Source organism: Lonchura striata, chromosome 16 (assembly GCF_046129695.1).
Source record: "Lonchura striata isolate bLonStr1 chromosome 16, bLonStr1.mat, whole genome shotgun sequence".
Lineage (NCBI taxonomy): Eukaryota > Metazoa > Chordata > Aves > Passeriformes > Estrildidae > Lonchura > Lonchura striata.
This window is the reverse complement of record NC_134618.1, coordinates 12,160,434-12,185,489: the sequence shown is the minus strand read 5'-3', so window position 1 is coordinate 12,185,489 and position 25,056 is coordinate 12,160,434. Positions and strand designations below refer to the sequence as shown.

Sequence of the window (25,056 nt, the reverse complement as noted above, 5' to 3'; positions counted from 1 at the left end):
GAACTGCACCAAGGCAGCCCGCGAGATCCTGCAATACTGCTCCGATTTGTCCCTGCTATTATTCCTAATTAATTATTATTTTTGACCTCGCCCCAACCGGGGAGGGAAGCGGGACCATTCTCGGCGAGAGAAACATTTCGCTCCTTATCAATAAAGATTTTTGATTTTTCCCCTCTCCGCGGAGGGGCCGGGTGCAGGGCAGGCACGGCGGGGGGGGCCGGCCCTCGGCGGAGAGCGCAGCCCCGCGGTCCCGGCGCGGCGCGGAGCGGCGGCCGCGGCGGGGGGAGGCGGCCCCAGCGCCGCCCGCGCGAGGGGGGCAGCCGCCCCAGACAGGTGATGGGCGTTTCGGCTGCGCTCCGGATCGACTCCTTGGGTTTCACTTTGGTCTGATCTAAGCAAATATGCAGAAGTACCGGCTGGTCTAGTCCTAAGAGCCAAGAGGAGCGAGCGAGAGCGGCAGAAGGGAGAGCAGCCACGCTCCCGTAGCGAGGGGAACGTACAAACAGCGTCCGCGCCGTCATTAAACCACCGCCGCCCCGGGCAGCCCCGACCCACCCTGGATGCGGAGGACCCCCGAGCCACCCCGCTGCCTTTCCCCTGAGGGATGGTACTGAATTCCTGCGCGGCAGGAGCCGGCCTGCAGCCCCTCTCCATCAGCGTTGCCTTCCCTCCGTGTCTAAAGTGCACGAGACCGCGATGAGGACCTGGGCTTGCGTTTTGCTGATAGGTTTTGGGTACCTGTCCTTTACCTTCTCCGAGGTAGGTGAGAGCGGCTTCCTGCGCTGCCGGTCCCCGGAGCACGCCGCAGCCGGGGGTCGGGGCGAGCCGCGGCGGAGGGCACCGGGGAGGGAGCGGGCTGCCCACTTGGGCTCCGCGGGCATCCCCGAGCCCCGGCCCCGCCGGGAGCGCTGCCCTGCCCCGGGCCCTGCGCGGCCGAGCCTGGGAGCGAGTTGCCATTTCATGCATGGCAGAAGCGAAGGGGAATGACCGTGCATTCCGCGCCCGGGCTGCTGGCCGCCCTTAAAAACTAATATCTGTATAATATATATTCTATATTTAATAAATATATGGTTAAAAAATCCACGCCCCGCGGGTGCCAGCGGGCTGCGGCTGTGCGGAAACCGAGGGTGCGCGGAGCCGGGCCGCCCCCGCGGCGCCCGGCGCTGCGCACGGCGGCCGCGGGCACCGCTAGTGCCGCGGGCAGAACTTGGGTGAATCCCCCGCGCCCCAAAACGCCGCTCCCCGGTTTGTGAATCTCCCCCGGAGCAGTCGGGAGCTCTCCCGCCCGTTGCCCGCAGGGGACGGAGGGGGCGCGGAGCCGCGTCCCGGGGTTGCTACAGGTGGTCCCGGTCGGGGCGAGCGCGGTGCTCGGCGCTGCATAGCGGCTGTAACTTTTCCCGGGACCCGCTCTGCTTGGCACTGGCAGCCGCGACGCGGGCGCTGGTAGGATGGCGGCGCCCCGTGGGACGCGGTTCTCCTCCTCCTCCTCCTCCTGCCCGGGTCGGGGGAGCCCGCGCCCGCGGGGGACTCGGCGCTCGCCCGGGCGAACTTCGGCAGCCGCTGCCCGGGGTGGGCTCCAGGCGCCGAGCGGGGCTCGGGGCTCGGCGCTGCGGGGCTCACGCTGCCAGGCGGGGCCGTGCGGAGCTGCCGCCCCGCTCAGCCGTGGCGCAGTCGAGCGGGCGGCGCGCAGCCCCCGCGGGCGCGCAGGCGGGGGCGGCGGGAGCGCTCCGGGTCCCCGCGGAGCGCTGTGGGGGGATGTTCGCGTGGATTTACCCCTTGCTTCATCCCCGCATGTCTCGCAAACACCCCGCACCCTCCCCGGCAAGCCCAGAGGCGCGGCGCGCCGCATGCCCGGCGCTGCGGGCGGGACTGCGCGGTGACCCGCGGTGTGTGTGTCTTTGAAGGAGGCCGAGATCCCGCAGGAGCTCATCGAGCGGCTGGCGCACAGCGAGATCCACAGCATCCGCGACTTGCAGCGCCTCCTGGAGATTGACTCCGTAGGTAAATTAGTCCCGTCCTCCTTCCTTCCGCGCCGTCGGCCCCGCCGCCCCGGGGGGAGGCCGCGCACGCCCCGCGCTCCGCTCCGCGACACCCGCCGGGGACCGGCCCCGAGAGCCGGGCGGGCCGGGATGCGTGTCGCAGGGAGGCGGCGGCCAAGGGCCGATCGGGGATTGAAACTTCGTGGGGTTCAGGGTGGAGGGGGACCTTGTGACCCCCAAGTGTTTTCAGAGCTCTCTCCGTCTCGCAGCGGAGAAGAATTGCCATAAGGTTTGTTGTTGGTCTTGCATTGCTCTGTTATCTTTAAACTACTGTCCTAGAGGTATTTAAAATATTTGAAACAATATTTATGAATGAAGTAATGTCTCTTCAAGTGCTGGGCTTTATTAAAAGGAAAATAAACCGTCCACACTGATTTTAAACAGAAACCTGCATATGAAGCTTACCCTCAAAAATACTTTTTTTTTTTTTATTTTAAGAAAATAGTGCAGGGTTATTTTCTGCATCATTAGGCATGCAAATGGGTGTAGTGAGAACGTGCAGTTTAACAGATCGTTGCAGCAGTAAATCAGATCTAGAAGCATGGTATTGCTGGGTTCCTTATCATTTGGTTTCACTTGATGCACTTTGTTCCTGGTGATTTCTTCTCTCAGTAGAGAGAGAATAAATCCGGCACCTTTGATGTGCCCAGGGGAAGCCTGCATCTTGCTGAAGCACAAACATGGAGAAAAATGAATGGGTTCTTGCTTGCATTGGTACTGGGCCATCTCCTTTTAAACCATATGCTGTGTATTTTTGTAAAGTCTGTGCCAGGTTCAATCACCTTCATTCAGAGTTGCAGGATCCTTCTAGAGTTTAACTCCCTGCTTTTTGAACAGTGCTCTATTAATGACCAGAAATGCATTAGGAACGTATTTTACAGTCACAGCTTTCAATTTTCTGTGATTAGAGAGCAAACATTTTCCCATTACACTGAAAATGGGAGTATTTCTGTCTTGCACAACACTTTACCATAGAGACTAATTAGTAATTACCAGATTGGCGTTGGTTTAGTATTTTTGGAGAGCAGTGCTTCATCACTGTTGTTTATCACGACAATTAAAGAAACTTTCACAACTGGGAAGGGGTATGCAGTTCATATTTCCTCACTGAAGGCTGTTTTGGACCAGACAAGTGCACTACTGCTGAAATATTTTTCCCAGTGAACTTGGTGGAGTTGGCTGCTGTTGCAGAAGGGCTGGATCTGAGTGCTAGCATTTTAAAATAGTGCATGCTGCTCCTGCCTTTGAGTCAGGGTTCTGTAGCTACCAGAATACATTATTTTTTCAAATACCTCAGCGTAACAAGCACATGCTTCATTTTTAAATACCACTTAGAAGGAGAGCAAAAGTTCACGTGGCCCCGTTGCAAGTGAATCAGGCAGACAAGTGGGGCAATGGCAGGAGCTGAATAAATGGGTAGATGTAGCAGAGAAATTTATTTCAGAAAATAATTATTTACCTCATGGCAAATATTAACTGGAGGATGCAAGACCAAAAATGGAGAAGGTCAGCCACAAGTTTACCCATTTCATTTTGCTGTTTTCTTGCAATTTGTCAGTTTAGAAACCATTAGAGAAACAAGAGACATAAATATTTTACTATCTCACTGTGAAACAGTAATTCCTTAAGACATGAACTCAAACAATATTAAAAAATAAAACCAAAATATTCAGCCTTTCACCCTGTTCCTGCTTATGTGTGTTCTGCTTTTGCCTGTGTGCTAAGCTGTGCTCTGAGCTACTCATGGTTGGGTTCTCATGGAGTAACCCGTCTTTACTACCCACATTTGCTTTCCTGGGCACAGTCCTGCAGACTTTACTGTCATGAGTAATTCTTACTAAAGGCTTATCAGAATGACTAATCGAGTATTGAAATTACTGTGCTTTCCTCAGTAAACAGGATCAGGCCTGTTTACTATATTTAGTATTAGCTTGAATTAGCAAATCAAATGTTTTCTCGTTGTCCCTGGTAAGATGATATTTCTGAACTGTGTTTCCTTAGGGCTGCAATTGCCTTTAAGGAACAGCCAGTTCAGTGAGGGCTTGTACAGTAGGTATATTTCTCTTTTATAGCATGTACTCATTTTCAGCTGAGGCTCAGAACAAAATCACTCCAGTGACTATTTTCTCCCTTGTTTTAGTGCATGGTATTGCCAGTCCTTCTGCATGTGAGTAGCCCTGTTTAAACTCAGTGGGTGGACTTGAGAATTAAGAATGATCTTGTAGGCTAAGAGTTTGCAGGATCAGGCATGCATGAAGAAAATGTCTGATATTCCTGAGTAACAAGGCGGAATCTGTGGAAAATGAAGGAAGAACAGTGATTTTCTCTCCTGCAATGCAAAACATATATTTTTAATTGGAAAAATAAGTTTTGTAAGTCAGAGTGGGCAGGTTTTTCTTCTATTCTGACAGATTTGGTCTCTATATTGTAGCGCAGAGATGACTGATAACCCCCTTCATAAAATTAGAAACCACACCCCCAGACCATCTGGCATATTACTTAAAGAAAAACACTACCCAACATGGAGCTTATCATTGTATTCAAAAAAGAAAATCCAGGCCAGTTTGTCAGAGCCCAGTGCTTCATGTCCGACTCAGAGGGTAAAGGCAGCATGAAAATTCTCTGTTCCTATCAGGAAACGGGGTCTTATATTAATTTGCTGCAATTGGGATCCAGAGGCAGTGACAGAATTGCTTTGGCATGAAGGAGAGCAGAGTCTGACCCTGTTGAAAGGATAAAGCATGCACAGTCCCAGGAAGTAGGCAGCTCTAGTGTGCAGAGTGCAGTTTTACTACAAGCAGACTAAATGCCCAAAACGAGGGCATTTCCTCTGCTCTGCTTGTGGAGCTCTCTCTGGCTCAGCAGCGTGGTTGTTCTCCTCGTGCTTCACCTCTCCCATCTGTCCTGTGGGAGGTAGAGTTCATGTCATCACCTATTATGTTTGCCTCCCGCTGGGAACAGATTTTTTCCCCAAGTCATCTGCCTGCATGGGGAGAGGCAGGGCTGAGTGTGCCTCTTTGCACGGGTTAAGGGCATCCACCAGGGTCACCTTAGGCCATGCGAATTTAACGGCCTGTGATTAAGAACTAGCAGAGCAGCTTTTTGTTAAGTGGAGAAACGATCTAAATTAACTGTATACTTCCATGGAAAAAGTGTTAGGCTGCTGCAGAGCTCAATCTTTTGGAAAATGAGCTGTTGTCTTTGCGGGTTTTGGTGTGGTGCTCAATGAAGGATGTTACAGTGCAGTGTTTTGGCTTCTCTTGCACCTCTTGCACATCATGAGAAGCACCTTCCATGTGTGACCTTTGTTTTTCCTGAGACAGATGAGGGAATATTCCTCCTTCTTTACAGCTGGTTGATCACACCTAGGTAAAGGGGAGAAAAACCCAAAACCCTAAATAAAACAGGATCTTACGAGCTGTTACTTATATTTCCTTTACCAGATCAAAGTTGAAAACTTAATGACATCTGTCTCTGCAGTTGGATGTCAGAAGGGCAAATTTTGCAACAGCCAAAAAGAAGATCAAAAAAACAAACTGATTTTGCTGTGGGCTTTCTGGCTCTAGGACTGATTGTAAGACAGACCATTTCAGTTTATTGTACCTTACATTGAATTCCTTAAAAAAAAAGAGATTATAAGAATTTCCTAAACTGCTGCTGTTGGTACTAGAAGTCTTGGATCTGTACTTTCTGGATGTGCATCAAAGTGAAAACTAGAAGAGTTTGCATTAAGACTGGATGTGTTGGGGGTTGTATCTCACATAAAATAGTTTGGGAGGAAGATGGAAATTCAAAAGTATAAATTGATAACTAGAAAATAGGAGTAAACTTAGGATGTTTTCCACATGCTTCTTGAGTGAGAAGAGTAATCATGTATTGGCAGAATGTCACAGGAACTCTGTGATTTATATTCCGTGACCCAGTGGAAAATTGCCAATCTGACAAAAAAGAACAATTTCAGCTACACTAATGGATTGACCAAGGCTAATTGCAAGAGTTTTTATGCCCATCATTGATATGTTGTCAGTACATAAAAGATTACAGAGAAATTTCTTGATCGGCTGCCATGAAAACATTTTTTTATTATTAAAATGTAAAAAGAAAGCTGCACTAATTTGGCTCTGTGCAGCATCCTCCATCTTCACTTGGTGATGAGCAGTGTTCCAGTTCTAAACTAAGAACCACCCATTTCCAGCTTTCTGCTCTAAGCCTCATTTTGTGAGGTGCTAAGCACCCATAAACTCACATTTCCTTTGCAAAGAGTTTATCCTCACCCTGCAACTAATTCAGTACATTGGGGGAAAAACTGATACAAATTAAGTCTCACCCTTCCTTAAAGTCAAACTAGAGAGTACTCTTTGTAGCATCGTGGTTTTAATGAAACAAAAGGAAGTCTTCTGGCCACACATTCAGAGCCGAGTGTGAGTTTCAAAGCTGACTTGGTGATTTTTCATTCCTGCTGGGCAAGACTCCTGTTGACTTAAACATTGCTTGAAGTGCATTGATTTTCTTGTTGGCTTCACTGGGAAATGGAATTCCTTCCAAATGCCTGTGGGAATCAGGAGGGACACTTCAGTGCCTTTAGCATTGTAGTGTCTTCTGGCTCCAGCCATACCACATGATTCTGTTTATTAAGCCAAACTTGGATGATGTGTTGGTAAAAATAATATAATTTATGTTAGATAACACATTAAGGTTTTACTGGAACGTGTTCTGCTGAGCTAGCTGTGTAGATCTCTTTTTGTAACCCTCACAGAGAGACATGAACTTAGGAACTGCTATACTGCTTGAGACAGTGAGACAGTGGGGTACAGGATAAGCCAGAGGCCTTCTTCACCTTAGAAATCATCTTATAAGCAACACTTCTCCTCGAGGTGTCATTTTTCTTTATAAACATGGTGATGGAAAAAGGCTGATTGTGGCTGAGTCGAGTTATGTGTAAGCACATGATTTAACACACTGGTTAGCTGGGCATACTAGTCCTTTGGTTCTTACCAGCTTCTTTGAAGGAGGCAGCAAGGGATCCTCCATGCTAGGAGGGAGCTGTGCCAGCATTGCTGAGTGTGGGATTAGGAGCCATGACCCAGCCCTGCTGTGGTGCTGGCAGCCCTGCCAGCTTCCCTTTCCAGCCTGATGCCTGTGCCCACCAAGCAGTTGGGATTAGAGGCATTACTTTTGTGTTTAATCTCCTTTTAAACACTGTTTGCTTGTGCATGGACATGCTTCTTGCTCTGAGTCTAGCTTGGGTCTCAGGCTGAGCAGAATTCATGCTGCTTTCAAGTATCACTTCATTGCCTCAAATTGAGGGAGAGGTTGTGATAACTTGAAGCTGCCAAAAAGGAGGTCAGTGTTAAGGTGTTGGGTGGCTGAGTGCTAGGAAACAGAAGAGGGCTGGAGGCACATCAGAACGGATCCTCATTTTGCATAACACCATTTGGGATCAGGTGGATGGCCTGGTGCCATTGGAATGGGATGTGGGAGACCTGGCTCCACTCCCCAGCTCAGTTGCAAACTTCCTGTGGGATCTCTGGCAAGCCATTTTATTTATACCACTGATGAGTTTTCTGGAGTATGGGGTGCAATAAAAGCAGAAATAATACCCTTTAGTCATTGCTGTGTTAAATTACCTGACTGGGACTGCAAATAAGGCCCAATACCAGCTAATTAGTCAGGTTCCAAAATTTCCCATCAAAATCTAGGGGAAACCAGTACCATAGATAGGAACTAAGAGCCCATTTATTTGGATTGAGACTATTGATTAATTTCATACAAGGATCTGTTCAGCTGATAAGGAGAATAGGCAGGACCAGTGGCTGATCCTGGCACTGCCTCTTGGACTTCTGATTTCATTTTTTCTTAGCTACTTACAGTAGCATTTTCCAAGAAGTAATGATAAACCCTGGGATTCAGAACTCTTTCTAAGGTGTTGAACATCCTGCTGTCTTCATGTCTCACCTGGCTGTACAGGTGATTTCACAAGCTGCATGTTCCTTAGGGCACAATTTCTTGGAGGAAGGAGAAAAGGAGTTGGTTGTTTTGTGGAGCAGAGCCTTATGATGTGTGTTGCTCATAAAGCTGAGATTAAAACAAGTTCCAGAGACAGACAGCTGTGTGTACAGAACAAACTGGAAGCAGGGAGTGTGGCAGTGCAGAAGATGGGAGTGTAGGGTGTTGGTAGCTTGCAGAGAGGGTAATTGAGTACTGTGTGATACCCTTTTGCATTTTTTTTGAGCATGTCACAGTTTTCTTAGGAGCCAGCAGTGAAACCTTGAAACTCTGCAGTGATGTTCCAGAGGACACTCCAAGCAGCAGAGTGCTAAACCCCTTAGTTTGGGTGTCCTGGGGTCTGTGTGCAGTTCTCTGGTTCCTTCTTCCTCATCCCCCGTTTGCAGACTGTGCTTGTGGTTTTCAGACCCCACGGCATGGGACACGACCTGAACTGCTTCACTTAACAAACTCAAATAGTTGGAGCAGTTATTTTGTTGTTTTTTATGATAAATGAAATGCCAAGCTTTCCATCTTTGCTTTTTCTCATGGCCCTTTAACCCATGTGGTAGGCTTATTTAGGGAACAAGACAAGCCTGGATGCAGTCCCAGAGTTTGCAGTAGCTTCAGATGCCCCTCCAAAGGTTAGGATACTTCACAGGGGATTTGTTCTGCAACAGAGAGGCTAAAAGGAAACCCATGCTAGTTACTTTTTGCTTTTGATTCCGCCCTAGTACTGCCCTGAAAGCCAAGCAACAGAAAATTTACAGAGGCAGCATTGTTGCTGTTGGGTCTAATACCATATTTTCTACTGTTGCCTCATACCAGAACTTCAAAATGTTTGTAAGAAACATTTCACATGCAGGATTATTGTTCATATTTCTACACCTTTCTAGTAAGAAAAGCCGTATTATGCCTTTCAGAAAAATGCAACTGTTTTACTTTAGATGTGGTTCTGTGCCACAGTGTGTGCAGTGGAGGCTTCCAGCAAAATGGATATTGGATTTAAATTGTGCATGCTTATACAAGATATTCAATGTCTGTGTCTTTATTCCTTGCCTTATGCCCTTGCAATTGCATTAACAGGGGTTACATTAGACTGAGTGTAGCAGGATTGGGTCTTGTGTTTATGAACAGCACAGATTTGTACCTGTGGAACAGCACTGTACTGACACTGGTGCACATAACGTACCTGAGGTTTAACGTTTTGTTTCCTGTTCTAGGATATGATGATGTTTCAGAAACAAACTTGAGATCTTACAGTGTTCATTCTGCTAAACATGTGCAAGAGAACCGTCCTGTGCCCATTCGCAGAAAAAGAAGCATTGGTAAGCAACAAGCTATTTGTACTTTGGGAGTGAAAGCAGAGGGGGTGCTTTTGGTCAGCCAAGCAGGACGTTTCACTGGAAAAATGTGACATGCACAAAGGAAAAAAAGGGCCATTTCTAGCTTCTGCCTTTCTTTCTGCACAAAATGAACCATTGCCTGAGAAGCTGTCTTCTGGAGGATGTCCATAGGAGACAGACATACACAAATTCTTTACATTCACTTTCTTGTTGCAGCATGTTGGAAAGCTAGACCTCGGTTAGAAAATGCTGTGATATTCAATGTATAATTCATAGTGTGGGGAACAACTACAGCAGTGTGCTTTAAAAAACATCAACAGTTGGTAGAGTTTTCAGTACAGAAGCTCCACAAAAGGAAACAGCTTGACTCTTTATTCACAAGAAAAATACAGTTCATCCCAAAAATTAAAAGCCATTGATGGAAATGCTGGGGCATTGATTTCCCTCACTGTGTAGGGCACCAGGCATGTTTACAGGGGATTTTATCCTTATTAATGACGATGATGATCCAACAAGCCCAAACACAAATTAAAAAAGGGATGTGTGAATAGGATTTATACGCGGTGCTTGTTCATCTGATTAGGTGTGAGTGTTCCACCATTCCTCTGGACTGTGGAAAACATCCGTGGTGCTATCCCTGGTGGGTAATTCGGTGTGTTTGTGCTTGGAGCTGTGGTGGCAGGCAGAGAGAGCCCAGCTTGCTGTCAGCAGGGATTTGCAGTGTGAGTTGGCAGGCGCCCGGCACGTTGGCTGCCTGGGAGAGGAGAGCAGCGGTTCTGGAGCAGCCTGCGACGTTGGCACCTCACCCTGCAAGGTGCTGAATGCCTCCCCACCAGAGGCACTGGGAACTGCCTGTGCTCAATAACTTGTAGGAGTTGCCAGCTATCTTGCAGTATTGCATCTGGTAATTTTCTGGAGTTCATGGCACTGGGGGCTGAGAGTAAGGATTTTCACTCTATTTTGTCTATTGAAATGCATCTCTTTCAAAACTAAGCCTAGATTTCCATGTTGCAGGCACAGGCTAGGCCTGAGCTTCTTGTACTTGAATTAAGTGAAGTAGTGCAGGCAGTGTTCCAGTTCCCTGACACATCTAACCCAAAGCTATTGCAAGCTTCCACTGTAAGGCAAAAAAAAAAAAAAAAAAAAAAAAATCCCAGCTGTCTTTGGAGAACTTATCAGCAAAACAACTTGTCCCTGAAATTACTATTTTTTTCTGGACTGTTTTGAAATATCAGCTTGACTTTTAAACAGTCCCGAGGTTGATGATGGTACATGATTTGGATCATGGCAGCATCACACAGTAGTACAGAGCTAATCTTTATGATCTTAAACAAATTCACCTTACCTGAGCCCACCAGGATATTGGTTTAACTGCAGGTTTTTCAGTCATGCTGCTCTGGTGGTTTTGCATCATTCAAGAAATAACAAATTAAATAAAACCCACCATCTACAAAGCTTTGATGAGTGCAGAAAAAATGGCAGTTGCCCTTTGGAATGGTGGATGAACCAGACTCCCTGATGTGGGGATGTTAAAGTTCTGGAAGTGGAAATCCAAGTCGTGAAAGTCTGGTGCAGGTTGTTTCCCAGTTGTGCAAATGGGGTATGATACAGATAATCCTCCATTTAACTTCTGAGGCAGTGTTTGCCAGGTGTTGCATGCTTGTGTGATGGTATTTGTGTGCAGAGATGACCCCAGTGCTGGAAAGCAGCAACTGCTGTTGCACAGTCACTCTGAGGCTGTACTAGGGGGTCATCGAATGTGGAGGAGCTCCTGGCTTGTTGTCACTTCCAGAGCCAGGATTGCTTTATCTCATGTTATGTGCTCCAAGCTGTGTTGGGAGCCAGGCCACTGGAAACCCTCATTTTCGGGCTGGGCTTTGGGAGCGAGTCAAGCGTGTCCCCAGGGTAACACCAGAGCTTGTTACAGTGCACTCAGGCCATGCTTTCCCCCATTCCCCGGGACCCCTGTGACTCTGATCAGATAAGCCTGGACCCCTCCTTCCAGCCCCAACGGGGTTGGTGGAGAGGCAGAGAAGCCCTCCCTGTCCAGAGCCTGGATAAGGCCATGTCCCTTCTTGTTCGCTCTCTTCTCTCCGCTCTTCCCCTTGCACCATACGATAAAGATCTGGACAACCACATTGGGGTGAGAGCCTCTTTTGGAAATCTTTGCCCATCTCCTGATGCTCCTCCCCTCAAGGCCTCGTATCTCTGAGCTAGCCTGATGCTTTAGGGGCTGAGAGAGGGAGAAACATCAAGAGCTCAGCTGTGGGCACACAGCTCAGCACTGGCGTGCCGGTGACCGGTGGGACTGGGAGCGCTGGCCCCGCGTGCCTCGTGCCCGCGGGTGCTCACGCGGGCCGTGCCTCTCCTGTGCCCGCAGAGGAGGCCATCCCGGCGGTGTGCAAGACGCGGACGGTGATCTACGAGATACCTCGGAGCCAGATCGACCCCACCTCGGCCAACTTCCTGATATGGCCACCCTGTGTGGAGGTGAAGCGCTGCACCGGCTGCTGCAACACCAGCAGCGTCAAGTGCCAGCCCTCCCGGATACACCACAGGAGCGTCAAGGTGAGCAGGGGCCCTGGCCGGGTTCTCCTCAGCCCGGAAACTTGGAAACTCCACTTACCCCCGTGCCTGTGTGACCCAAATCCATCCATCCTCACATAGAACCCCCCTCTCCATTTATGGCCTTTTCAAGTTATGTGGTCATTGGAAAATCTTGGGTTTGGATTTGGTTTTCACAGGATTCCCTTTAGGTTTTCTCTTTTTTTTTAATTTTTTTTTTTTTTTTTTTTTGGAATGAAAATAAAGTTGATTGTGCCTTTCCCATGATCTCGCACAGTACAGATCTTAAAGTTAAGAAGATAAAATGACTCAAGGGGCACTGGACTTAAAAAAATAAATAAATCACAGTATGGAATGCTGTTTCCTTAATTAAATATTATGCAGCCTAAATTGGGCTTTTATATTTGACAACATAACACTTTTGATCTGAAAAAATGTGTTTCAAATTATCTTACCCCAGGGATAGAAGACTCAACAGCTTCATGCTGTATTTACTCATTAGACAAAATCCCTATTGCAACTTTCCAGTAAATATTACGTGAAATATTTATGTTCATTTGGCTTCACTGTGTTCTAATTTTTATCAGTATTTAAACAAGCACCGTTGAACTACATCTGTGTGTAGGAGATTAAACTTACACTTTGCATTCATATTGTGAAGACTCTGAGTTCTTGTTGCCCTGAATTTCTTAAGAGCAGAATTAAAATAAACCCCACCACATTCTTGAATGTAAAATTGCTCAGCACAACAACTGATTGCTGAACTTGCAATGGATTTCTTGAGAAAAGTGCTGCTCACTTAGTGCTGTACATCCTAGAAAAAAATAAGGCACTTAAGCCATTCCATTGTATTTCATACACTGTTTTTCATACATGCTGACATGTCTGGGCAGAATTTATTTTTCTTTTCTGTTTTTGAACATCTGAGAACAATGTTTTTGCATCCAAATAAGCTGGAGAAACATCTGAGATTCCCTCAGTGTTCCCAAAAATAATCATACTTTACACTTGCTTGCTCCCTTGCCTTCGTGGGATATGCTTTGCAGAAACAATTAAAAATGAAGTAAAAATTTGGGTCAATAATTACTTGAGGGCTGAGAACAAACTGGGGAGATTGCAGGACTACAATTGTAAACCTTTCTAAACAGGAGCTAAACAGCAAAGTGCCTCAGGGTTGTGGTATTTAGTGCTGCTGCCTTTGGGTTTGATGCAGCTTCCACTTGATTTTGTGTAGCAGCAAACATGCACAGAGCAGCTGGATGTGCTCGGCAGAGAGCTGAGATGGGTGTGATGAGCTTGCAGTTGGTACCTGTGTGTGATATTGAACAATATTGTGGTACTGTGCTTCTGTCCTAGCCCTGAGGGATGGGGGAGATGACAGATGAGACAGAGGGTCTTGGCTATCCCCCTGCTGCTGGGACAGCCAGTGTTCCTTAACAGCTACAAACTCCTGGCAGCAGCTTTGCAGGGTGTCACTGCTGGGGCTGCTTCCCCAGCACACCACCACGTTGAAGGAATTTTAGTCTCTCAGCCTGTTGTAGTGCTTTTATATTTGCATTCATTCTAGTAGGGCACAAGCTAAAAGTAGGCTCAGCTGAGCAGCTGCTTTTTGTGGCTGTGTAAATATATTGCCACTAGCAATATCAATATACGTCAGACAGCTTTGGAGGACATTTTTTTTCCTAGCTCCAAGACTGCTCCAAACAGTCATTAAGTAGCAGGGGAAAAAAAGGACAAGAGGTCAAGCAGGAACAGGATGTTCATTGTAAAGGTTGTAGGCTGACCCCAGTGTAACACCAGAACTCTTAGAACAGAATCCATATTTATGCCCTCCAGAGTCAGATCCCCTTGTAGCTTTGATGTAATTGATGGTTTTCTGAGCCTTTTGCCAATCCTAAGTTTAGAGCTGAATGTCTGCTCATGCCATTAAGTAGCTGGCTGAGAGCGAGGGTCCCTGGAAAGGTGGGAGCGGTTTTGGAGAGCCTTCTCAGCTGCTCTGCAGCGCAGTTGGAAAGCCGGCTTGTGTTTTCCCCTGATGTCAGACTGCATAAAAGCTCTCTTTTGATGGAACATTGAAAAGGCTTTCCCCGCTTCCTCCTCATTGACAAGGTAGTGAGATCATAGCTGGCCCATTCACACTAGAAAAATGTTCATCCAGAAAGGTCAGCAAGTGGGTTTGCATCATCCAACAGGCGAAAGCAAAGGGTGTTTTCTTTGTCTCACTGAGGGCCACTGTAGTCAAGGTTAAGAGACGGCTGGGGCAGTGTGGGAGGAGCAGTGGAGGTGCTTGTGTTGGGACATTTCATTCCTGGGACATTATTCAAAGGCTAGAGGATTCAGGGATGTCCTTTCTTTGTCTTCACTGAGCTGTCATCAGTGAAATACCATTAATGTGGAACTGAGGCTGTAGGGACACTCTGAGCCAGGGTGGGTGGTGGAACAGCTTCCCTGGAATGGGTCTTGTAAGGTTTCCCTTTCCCAGGGTGGGTTTCATTAGTGACAGGTGGGTTTGCCCTGCATGGTGACAGTGAGCCCATGAGAGCACAGCCTCTGGCCCTGCAGACATCTCTGTTCAGCAAAGTGCACCTGCACAGCCCTGCAGAGCTCTCAGAGATGGAGAGGCTGCTTGGCAGCTGCTCTTCGGTGGGAAGGAAGGGATTCTATTTCTCTCCTTATAGAGCAATGGTGATAAGGATGGAGGAGTTAGGGGTGTTGGTGTCTGTTACAGAGAGATTTTCTCCTCTGTGTGCAAAAGCATTTCAGTAACATCTGCAGATCCTGTTGCTTCTGTCCAGTGAGTTCAAGTACTTAACAAGTACCAGATCGTAATTTATCTGGGGGGTTCTGCACAAGAGTCTTCCCAAGAGGATTTTGAGCATGGTGTTGTTCTTGGTGGGTTTGATCACAGAAGCAGAAAATCATTAATATTATGGAGGAAATCTTGCCTATGCTACTAATTTTGAATAGCCAAGCTGAGCAACATGATTGTTCTCAGCAATGCTCATATGCAAATTAAGAAACAAGAGCTGAATTACTCCATCTCCCTCAGCTTTGCCTCAGGTTGGCCTTGAGCAGAAGCCCTGCCAGCTTCAGCCATTTCTGCATATTCAGGGTTGATCTGATCTGAGGAATCTTAACCTGGTGTATTCTTAGAGTACATTAATGTGAGGGTGAGGTGCAGAGAAAAGGAGCTGGACAAGAGGAGATGCAGGAGCAGCTCCTCAGCTGTCTGTCACTGGAGGGTTGTTCAGAGGTTGGAAAAAATGCTGGAGCTCAGGATGAGCTGTTCAGCAGAGCTACCCAGCCTCAGAGCGGGTTGGAAAGGCCTTGCAGAACACATGGGATGTATAGGTGAAATGAATGTATGTGACATTTGCAGGTTTAATAACCTTTTCCTTCTGCCATTGGGGCAGGAAGAATAAGATAAGCAGCACTTGGATTGAGCTGTGGCTTAACTGCAATTGCAGGCAGGACCAGGTATCAAAGGTCAGTTTAGGAATGGGAGACACAAAGGAAACCCTGACAGAGGTGAAGGCAGAAAAGCAGTGAGGTGTCCTTGGAGCATGGGACACCCTGTCACCTGGCAGGATCTGCTCTGCTCAGGGACACAGAGACCCCACACAGCCATTCCTGCCCTCCTGTCCCTGCAGCAGTGACTTGCCAGGCCCTGAAGGCTCCTGATGCCTCCCCAGTCCTTCAGTCCCTCTTGATTCACGTCTTCCTCACAGACAGGTGTTCCCTCCATTGTATCAGCATGTAGTTTAGTATGGAAGCAATAGATTATTCCAAGAAGTGTCCTCATTCAGTTGTTTTTTGGGCTTGTTTCCATCCAGTATTTAGGTATCAGCCACATGAGTTCTGCTGTTATGAGGAACTTCTTGTACTGACACTTCTCTTGTGAGCTCCTGCCCGTGATAAATTTTAGCTTCATACTGGAAGTGTTCTGGACATTTCTGTTTACAGTCTTGTCTTTTTTTTCCCCCTGCTGTTAATCCCTGATTTCATCTCTCCTGGAGAATCTAGAAAAAAGTGTTCCCATGATATTTTTATCAGATTTTATTTTCATTTTTATTTAGCTGTAATGCACTGTATTTTGCAGGATGTAGACCTATAATCCACACTAATGCAAGTGTGTTGTCACTGATTATTAACTTCATTTGAGAAGCTAATCACTTATTTCACTGTTTTTATATAGTGGCATTTTCTGGATCTGGAGGGTTTGAAGATTTAAATTTTTGTTACATTAGAAGACTGGCCACCTCAAAGTTTGTGTAATACACTTGAGAAACTATACAGTATGAACACCAGGGAGAAAAATACAAAGAAGAAAAAACCATTTGTACACAAGGCCAAATCCCATGCTGTTGGCACAGCTGCCCCTATTTATTCCCACTGAAAATGTGACCTGCAGCCTTCATCAGCATTGTGATCAGCATTGTGTGTGGCAGCAGGTGTTAACAGGTGACACAGACACAGCAGCTTATCTGGTTTGTGCTGCTTCACTTCCAGTATTTGCAACATCTACAAAATGACATTCCTTTAACTTGTGTAGCGTGAAGTAGGGCAGTGGAACATGTGCTGGATTGTATTTTAACTACAATACGAAAAGCCAGCTTTAAATTGCAGCATAAATTCATTATGATCCTCTACAAAGTATTATGGTTTTAAACTGTTGTTTAATACCAAATAGCCGCAGGAACTACATATATCTTTCAGTTTGTAAAACCAAGCGAAACAAGGACAGGCTTTTAAAAGCTTGATTACAGTTTATTTTTGTTGCGTGTAATTTTCAATGAGACTGGTTTATTCTAACAGCTGTAATAAGCATGGCAGATCTGAGAGCTGTTTTGTGATTGCTGGGTCCCTTTGTCTCTGATGATGGAGGTGTCTTAATTACTGTTTGTTTTCATAAATTTTAAGGATTAGTCATCCTTTGATGCCAGATGACTCAGTTGTACCATACATTTTCAAATCATTGTGTTCAAAGGCTTGGTGGAGTTGGGTTCTGATAGGAAATTTTGAAACATACTGCTTCGACCCATAGTTATTCTTTCAGATAAAGTGTTCTGGTATGTCATGGCCAGCTCTTAATCTGTTTACATGGAGATCTGACAGTTTCAGAAGATACCTTTTAATGTAGATACTTTAGTTATTGCATCTGTCTCTGTAACTTGTTTGCTGGATGAAATGAAAATCATCTCCAGATCCTGTTGACACAAGGGGTGGTGACTAAAATGTGGATCTGAACTCCTTGCTCTGTGAAAGCTCAGCCAAATCTCCCATTGGCTTTAGAAAGGCCAGGATTTTGCTCTAGCTTCTCTCACTGGCATTCAGAGGCCCTTCATAGTTTTGATCCCAGATCTATAAGAGTTTTTCTGGGGACTGGGAGTAGAATGGGTTTATCTAGCCAGCAATTTCATTTTGTGACAATGTTCTGGTTTTGAAAGGGCAAGGGAATGATTTTCACAGTGTGAAGATTGATTTGGAGCACTGAATCCCCACCAAACACGCAAGGAAATCATGGCTGGGAGTGTCATTGGGGATGCTTTATTTGGTAATGACTGGAGTTTTTGGATGGACCAGCCTTTGTGGCTTTGTCATGTAACTTCTGTAGAGACAAGCAGCCTCCCCTGTCCTTCTGCTCCCTCACTTCATTTATTCAGCATCCCTGTGATTTGTAGTCTTGTTTGCTGGGACAGTGCAAGCAAATGCTCACCACCTCTTCTGCAGCGTTCAACACAGTTGAGAGCTAAACACTGGACCCCTTACATGCTCCCCAGCACTCTCCTTCCCCACATTAGGCCATATTCCTTTGCATGGCCCTGACCATCATGCCCACTACACTTAGGACAAGTCATTGCCCAGCATCTCACGAGCCATTTCAGCACCCCAGAACATCAGTGCTGTGCCCTCTCTGCCATTCCTCCTCTCCTGGCTGCCAACCTGTGGGTCAGGATGTCCTCATCTTCAGTATCCCCTCACCCCAACATCCTTCTGTTCTGCCTTGGTTTCCTTCAGATGAGAGATCTGTATGTAGCCAGAGCTGCTCCACATGATCCTTCCTCCAACCTCAACTTGCCCTCCAGACTTTTTTATTTTAAGGATGCCAAAAGTGGAGCAGTGCAGTTGTGAACAGTTGGAAGGACTGGGGAGGAATTTTCTGTCAGCCAGCTTTGCCCAATAAAGCCAAAGGCTGAACCCAGTTCAGGAGTGGTAGTTCTCTTGGACGTAAAAACTGTGTTTGAGAGCTCTTGTGAACAAGCCCCAGGTTATTGCAGGGAGTGAGTAGGAATTAAACTGCTTCTAAGGTGATATTCAGATCCTGGTCATGTAGGGTTGAGCACTTTATATTCAGAGGGCACTGGAGACATCAGTTTGTAAATAATAAAATGTATTACAAACCAATCTAATGCCTTCACTGTCAGCCTTTAACAACACTTACAGAAGATTGTGTTAAAAACGGCACTTTACAAGAACAACCACTGATTTGAATCTGTGTAGAAGTTTATTGTGATACATGTGGAAACTGAGTTGCTTAAAACATCAAACCAAAATTAATGGGAAATTGTTTTACCTCTTGGGGGAAAATTGTTTCGAACTACTGAACTTGAATAAACAAATAGTCTGTGCAATAAATAGTTACATGATGCACAATTAAGATAAAAGATGATTAGTATGCTAACATTTTATATGGGTTTGGCTACATTAAAAATAGAGGTATATAGTTATCTGTCTTCAGTTCTGAACTGTAATCATGTTGATGTGTCTCAGTACATACCTCATCGTATTTTATAGGTGGCAAAAGTGGAGTATGTTAGAAAAAAGCCAAAATTAAAAGAAGTTCTGGTGAGATTAGAAGAGCATATGGAATGCACCTGTACATCATCAAATACTAATTCAGATTATAGAGAAGAAGAAACTGGTATGTTTTCCTTTTATTTTTGCATTAATGCTGATTTCATATGGACCTTATTTTTTATATTAGTAAAGAACGTAAAGCAAACATTACTTACCGTGAACTCAGTAGAGAAGCTCCCAGCAACTTCTCTGTGTTGAAGATGCCAAATGAGGGCCAGTTTGTGCTGTATAAGGAGTTTGGATTTCAAATTTAATGTGTATCACTTCTCATTAGGTTGGCCTTTAAATAAGTGTAAATGCCCAGTAGTGTTCAGGTCTTGCTTCACTAAGTTAAAGGTTGGCATGTTGCAGCTTGTGGATGAACTCTGTTGCCTAATTTCTTTAGACCTTGTGGATAACACTGAGATTTTCTTGATCTTGGGGAAAATATGAATGAGATTAATGTATATCACTTGGGGATAAATTCAGGATTCAAAGCTAAGGAATTAGTTTGGAAACAACATTGCTTATTCCTGTTGTTTCCTTATGTATGCATACTCAAGAATTTGTCAGTTGTCGCATTAAATCTAAATTTGCTTTATCAAGACAACCTTTGAGTTGCAGTGGGGAAAGATTTGTGGGGAAAATATTACTTTCAATCTGGCTTTCATAAAATCATTCTGAATTAATCTAAAATCATTGGCTCTGATCTACTTACTACAGTGCAATCAATGCAGAGCTCATCACACTTATTCTGGAAACCCACTATGGTAAAAAGGATGTTTTCCTTTCTCTTGATACTGGTTGAAGGAAGCCTCAAAAGTTTGTTTTTCACCTCTGCAGGGAATTGAAGGGTGCAGTAGAATCAGCCCAAAATTAGAGTCAGTGAAGGGCAGGTAAACATAGGAGAAAAGCTGCCCAAAGGTGATAGATTTTGTGGTGTCTGGGTGAGGAAGGGTTTTTTGTACTGGCTCCATCCAACAGGGAGACATAAACCTGGTCCAAGCAAATGCAAACAGAGGAGTTAGAATTTCTATAAAAGCAAAGTTAGACGTCTGCTGCAATTTTACTATACATCAATTTATAATCTGGACTGAATGTTTAGCTGAAACTAGGTGAAGTTATTAGACAAAACCACGTATAAAGTGGCTATTTTTAATGTGGGAATGGTTTTGATATGTTTTCTATGTCTCCCGTTAGGAAAAAAAAGCTTCATTAGATCGATTTCAGTTTTCCAAATTGTCTTTAATTGTCATAGATGAAGCAGCTATGATTTCAAGATCAAAATTTTTGGTTTTGATGTGTGTAAAAACTGGGACAGAATTATAATGGGAAAATACGTATTTCTAGGATTTAATTACTGATAGGAACAAAACTTGCACCCAGCAAGTGGATGGTGAGCTGAAAATAGCTCAACTCCAGAGCTGAAGGCAAATGTTGAGTACTGCATGGTAACAGTAATTATAGATGGATCCTGGGAATGACGTGTGCAATGCCAACTTCGTTTATTATTTCTTTACTTTTGTGTAATTACTTTGTAAACTCAATGTCAAATCAGATGTTATAAAGTTATTACTTTAATGCAAAGGATAATGAGATTTCTTTGAAATGTAAATGGTTTGAGTATTTATGACTTCAGTGTTACACAAAATGCATTACCTTAGGGCTTTTCACCAGCCCTGCCCTTATGTTAACAGGAAGGCCTAGGGAATCAGGTAAAAAACGGAAACGAAAAAAGTTAAAACCAACATAAAACCTACTGGAACTATTTGATATTCAGGTAGGACCTATATGCTGAACACCCTAATAGCACAAGTACTGGAAAACTTAATCAAATATCATCACTTCAACTTAATCACTGTTCAAAATCTTGACACTTGCTACCTCAAGGCTGCAAAGAGATTAGATTTGATTGGCTTTGATAATTCTACCTGCTGGTATTTTCCCTTTAAGCTCCACATCACCATCAGCATCTTACATTCTTGAGCTACTTCCTTTTCTTGCCTTTTTTATTTCTTTTTTATTGGAGGGTGCTAATACTTCAGCTTCTGAAATCTCAAGTTCCATTGCCTCTGCTTTTGTTTCATTATTATTGATTTCTGAGGTCAAAGCATCACGTGATAATGCATGAATGAATTACCAGGTTACAAATCATTGTGTTCCCAGTCCTTGGCTGTGAAACATTGAGTGCACATACAGAAAATATAATTATTTGTGTGACCATCAAACCCATGCTCTGGCATGAACTGGGGTTGATTGTACATGCACCTGACACAGTCTGATGATCTGCTTACTTGACCAGAAAGATGCTAAGAAATGCCTTTTTTTTTTTTTTTTTTTTTTTTTTTTTTTTTTTTTTTTCTGTGTGTTGCAGAGTCCTGTGTTACTTACACCAGAAAATTAAGATCTTTATTTTTGGTCTGTTCAGTCTCAGTAGGATGATGATAGTCAGTCATCAAAATTCATGAGGTTTTCAGTGTAGTGAAAAACTAACACCCTCGCAGTGCAAAAATGACTGAAATCCTTTGGCCAACATATTAGCAATGTATGATGATGGCGACACACATTCCAAATTAAATATGGAATTTCCATTTCTTAATGACTTGAAAGTATGTAAACTGCAGCACTTGCAATTGATTCTGGTATTTGGAGTGGGAATGATTTGGATTTTGCAGTGTCTGTGCCTAGAGGATGGTGAATTTAATTTCAAGCCCCTGTTTTTGCACATGAACTCCCAGTGGCGGTTTTCATTTATACCAATGTATCATTTCTAAAGAATGCTAAACTTGATATCCTGTTTCAGATTAACAGGTATTTATTGGGAGTAGTATGATAGAAGCAAAGATTTTCTAAAATTCAACTTTAAAAGTGAGCATGTAAACTCAATCAAAACAGCATTTAGAACTTCTTGTCCCAGGTTAGTGACTCTTCATGCAGAACAGTTTCTTTTTTTAAGTCATCTACTTCAAGGACAGGACCTTTGATTCTAATCATAGAGTTATTGTATCTTTTTTCTCTCCTGCAGATGTAAGGTGAAAATAAGCTAGAAAAAAAACTTCTCTCTGGGACATGGATGTACATGGTTTGTTACATTCCTGAACCTACTATGTATGGTGCTTATTGACTGTATACTTTATTTGTTCTCCTGTGTGAAAAAACTGGCTCAAAAGAACACTTAATGAGAACAAAGAGACAATGTACATTTGTTTAATGTGACATCAAAGCAAGTATTGTAGCACTCTGTGAAACAATAGGAAGCTTCCCTGTCCAAAAAAGAAAAAAAAACGAAAGAAAGAAAAACAGAAAAGAAAAAAAGACAGTTGAATGAATGGAAGATACCAAAAGTACTCAAAAACATGACAAAAATCTAAGTGAATAGTGGATTTCTGTCAGAGCAGTCAACGGTGCTTTACGTCAAGAAATGTGCCTGCGTTCTTGATGAAGATGGATGGACACTGGTGGACTTCAGGCACAAAAAAAGCAGGAATGTATGAAATGATCAAATGCCACGCAAACACTATAGAACAATACATCCTTGCTTGGTGGTGTTTTAAAAGTCTATACAAAAAAACCTTCTGGGGAGCCTTAAGTGGATTTTTTTTTTTTTACACCATAAAGTGATTATTAAGTTTTCTTTTTACTCTTTGCCTAGCTTTTTATTATCTCTCGGACTACATTTGCCAATAACACATATAAAAGACTGGTATAACAATAAGCAGAACACGAAACATTATGGTATTTCTCCTAGTGGGATGCAAACTAATGAGATGTATTAAAATAAAAATGGTATACCTATGCATAATTTTCTAGATGTTTCTTGGTTTATGTTCCCCAACCTCCCCCGTAATTTAAAGCATTACATAAAAGAAAAAAAAATAAAAAGTGAAAAAAAAGGACAGATGTGCGTAAACAAATCATAGGATATCCATGCAAAAATCCTTATTTTTTTTCTTTAAGACTTATGCCAGTTGCCTACTAGTGATATTGTGTTAGCAATTGTCATTCTTATCAGTATACAGATACTTTTATTTCACATGTTGGAGCTGTGTGAAATGTACAAATTCTTGTATCTGCATTGTATAATGTCATGGTGGCATGGGAACTACCTTGCTGCAAATATTTGAACAAAACCTAAAATTCTTTATTTTTGGTAAAATGTTATGCTTTATGTGTATTCAACAGAAATATGTGTTTTTGTAAAGGTGAAGTTTGTATTTTTATCTAAAAATTAACAGTTTTATATACCTGAGAAAGCCTGCTATGTTTTCTTGAACCAAAAAAAAAAAAAAAAAAAAGAAAAAAAGAAAAAAAAAGCATTTTGTGGTCATATTTTTGTAGTAGAATAGCCCAAATAACATCAAAATCTATTTTAACTATAGCAGGACAGATAAAATACTCTGGCACCAGCTCCTATATTTCCAAAGTGCCAAAGGATTAAATGTTCAGTTCCCCACAGATTGCAGTGGGAGCCACATGGATAAATCCTTCTGTACTGCTTTGGAAATTTAGGGCTGTGCCAGATATGACATGGCTACTCACTTGGCCAAAATCACTGCCCCACCCGAGAGTAGTTTGGATTATGTACCCTTTGTTTTATTTGGATTATTACATAGGATATGTAAAATGAACTACTGGATTCTTTTATTTGCAAAACATCTACAAAGAGATGAGAGAGTTTTCGTAGTTTGGAACAACAAAAAGGTTTGTCTTGAAGATGGTGTTTCCACTCAAATAAAAATATCTTCAAATGTGAATGAACTGCAGAACCTTCAAACAACAAAAGAGAGCAAGAGTTTTAACCTTTCAATTTCTCTAAATATAATTCAAACATTCCCCTCCTGTTCCTGTAGCTATGTCCAAATTCAACCAAACAAAGCAATGTTAGCTAACAGGCATTATTGGCTTCAGATGCTAATGCAGAGATAGTGTTAGTCACCGTTCTATTTTGTGATCATTTTCCCAGTGTATTTGTTGAGCACCAAAACTGGAAATACATTTAACTAAGATTGTCTGTGCTTGTTTTCCACTAAGTGTACTGTTCACAATGTTATGCACATGAATGTATGTGTCTGCGTTTAAAAAAGTGTATAAAATGTAATTTATATATTTATGTTTCGGTGGGATGCCAATAATGTTGCTCCGTTGCTTTTTCTTTTTTTTTTTTTTTTTTTTTTTTTTGTCTAAAAGATATCTAATGAAAGAAAAAAAAACCCAAACATATATCCATTAAAATCATGTAGATGAAAAGCATTATGTGACCCACTCAGACACTGTGCAGGTATGAAAGGATGTCAAAGTCACTTAAGTGGAATAGTTTGCAAAACAACTCTTGGAAAGAGTCCTGTGGTTGGACTTGCATGAGAAGGTTGTGTTTGGGTTTGTGGGCCAGCTCTTTGGGAGTCACTCCCCTGGGTATCCCGGAGCTCTGATTTACATCACGAGGGAGTCTGGCCTTGTAGCAAAGTCTTGAAAACAAAGCAAACCGAGAGGTTCTGTTGGTGCCAGCAAATAAACGTGTTATGCTAAATTCAGCACACCAGGAGAGAGTGAAGGCTTAATGGGGACTTTTCCAATAGCCGTTTGTATGAGACTTGTAGTCTTGAGTTAATTTTGTTACGAGGAATGAAACGCACGTGAGTCTTTGCTGTCAAGCACGGTGTTCATACAGCATGCGTCAGAAAACACAAAAATCTCAGGGCTATGTTCTCAGCTACTATAAATTGGCAAATGTTTCTGACTTCAGATGGCCCCAAGCTAATTTACATCAGATGAGGATGCAGTCCATGGCTGTTAAATTGTGAGGAGTAGTGTCACAATGTGAGCATCACTTCCTGTAGTCCAGCTGAGCTCTCACCCGCCAGCCTTGGGACCGTGGCGGGTTGTGGGATTAGTCCTCCTTCAAAGTGGCAGATACAACCAGAAGGAACAGTGACACTAAAGGTTGTGACACGGGAGTCGTTAATTCAAAGTTAAGTTGGACATTTCCAGGGCCATATCCTCAGCTGGTGTAAATCACCATCGCTCCGTTGTCTGCAATGGAGCTGTACCAGCTTACACCACTTGAGGGGCTGGTCCCTCATTCTTGCTCATCCCTTCCACTCCTCGGTCCCACAGGGATCCCAGATTGTTGTGTATGGTTAATGTAATCCTGTGTTCTCTAATACTTAAGCACAATAAGTGAATATAAGAATGAGTGTCAGACTTAACTTTGAATGTCCAAGCTCTGAAATGGTTTGTTTCACCATTGTGGCTGTAAATTAAACAGTTCTCTGTGCATTCGTGAA

The 25,056-nt window shown here is 43.8% G+C and overlaps 1 protein-coding gene across 3 annotated transcripts; it reads left to right on the top strand.

The window, feature by feature from the left end:
- Positions 1–274: 274 nt before the first annotated feature.
- PDGFA (platelet derived growth factor subunit A) lies at positions 275–25,056 on the top strand. 3 transcript variants are annotated; one of them, XM_021539733.3, is made up of 7 exons: positions 275–759; positions 1,905–2,001; positions 9,248–9,352; positions 11,751–11,938; positions 18,731–18,857; positions 20,470–20,552; positions 21,798–25,056. In XM_021539733.3, the coding sequence occupies exons 1-6, from the start codon at positions 697–699 to the stop codon at positions 20,523–20,525; spliced, it is 636 nt and encodes a 211-aa protein (XP_021395408.1). In that variant the 5' UTR covers positions 275–696; the 3' UTR covers positions 20,526–20,552; positions 21,798–25,056. The 3 variants fall into 3 exon arrangements, 2 of the variants coding, with proteins under 2 accessions (XP_021395408.1, XP_021395409.1); XR_002466290.3 differs by lacking the exon at positions 20,470–20,552 and adding an exon at positions 21,576–21,689 and having other exon boundaries at positions 277–759; XM_021539734.3 differs by lacking the exon at positions 20,470–20,552 and having other exon boundaries at positions 283–759.

Coding starts and splice junctions, on each gene's coding strand:
- PDGFA (XM_021539733.3), top strand. CDS start 697: ATGAGGACCTGGGCTTGCGTTTTGCTGATAGGTTTTGGGTACCTGTCC. Junction 11,939..18,730: donor TACACCACAGGAGCGTCAAG/GTGAGCAGGGGC, acceptor CGTATTTTATAG/GTGGCAAAAGTGGAGTATGT. Junction 18,858..20,469: donor TTATAGAGAAGAAGAAACTG/GTATGTTTTCCT, acceptor TTATGTTAACAG/GAAGGCCTAGGGAATCAGGT.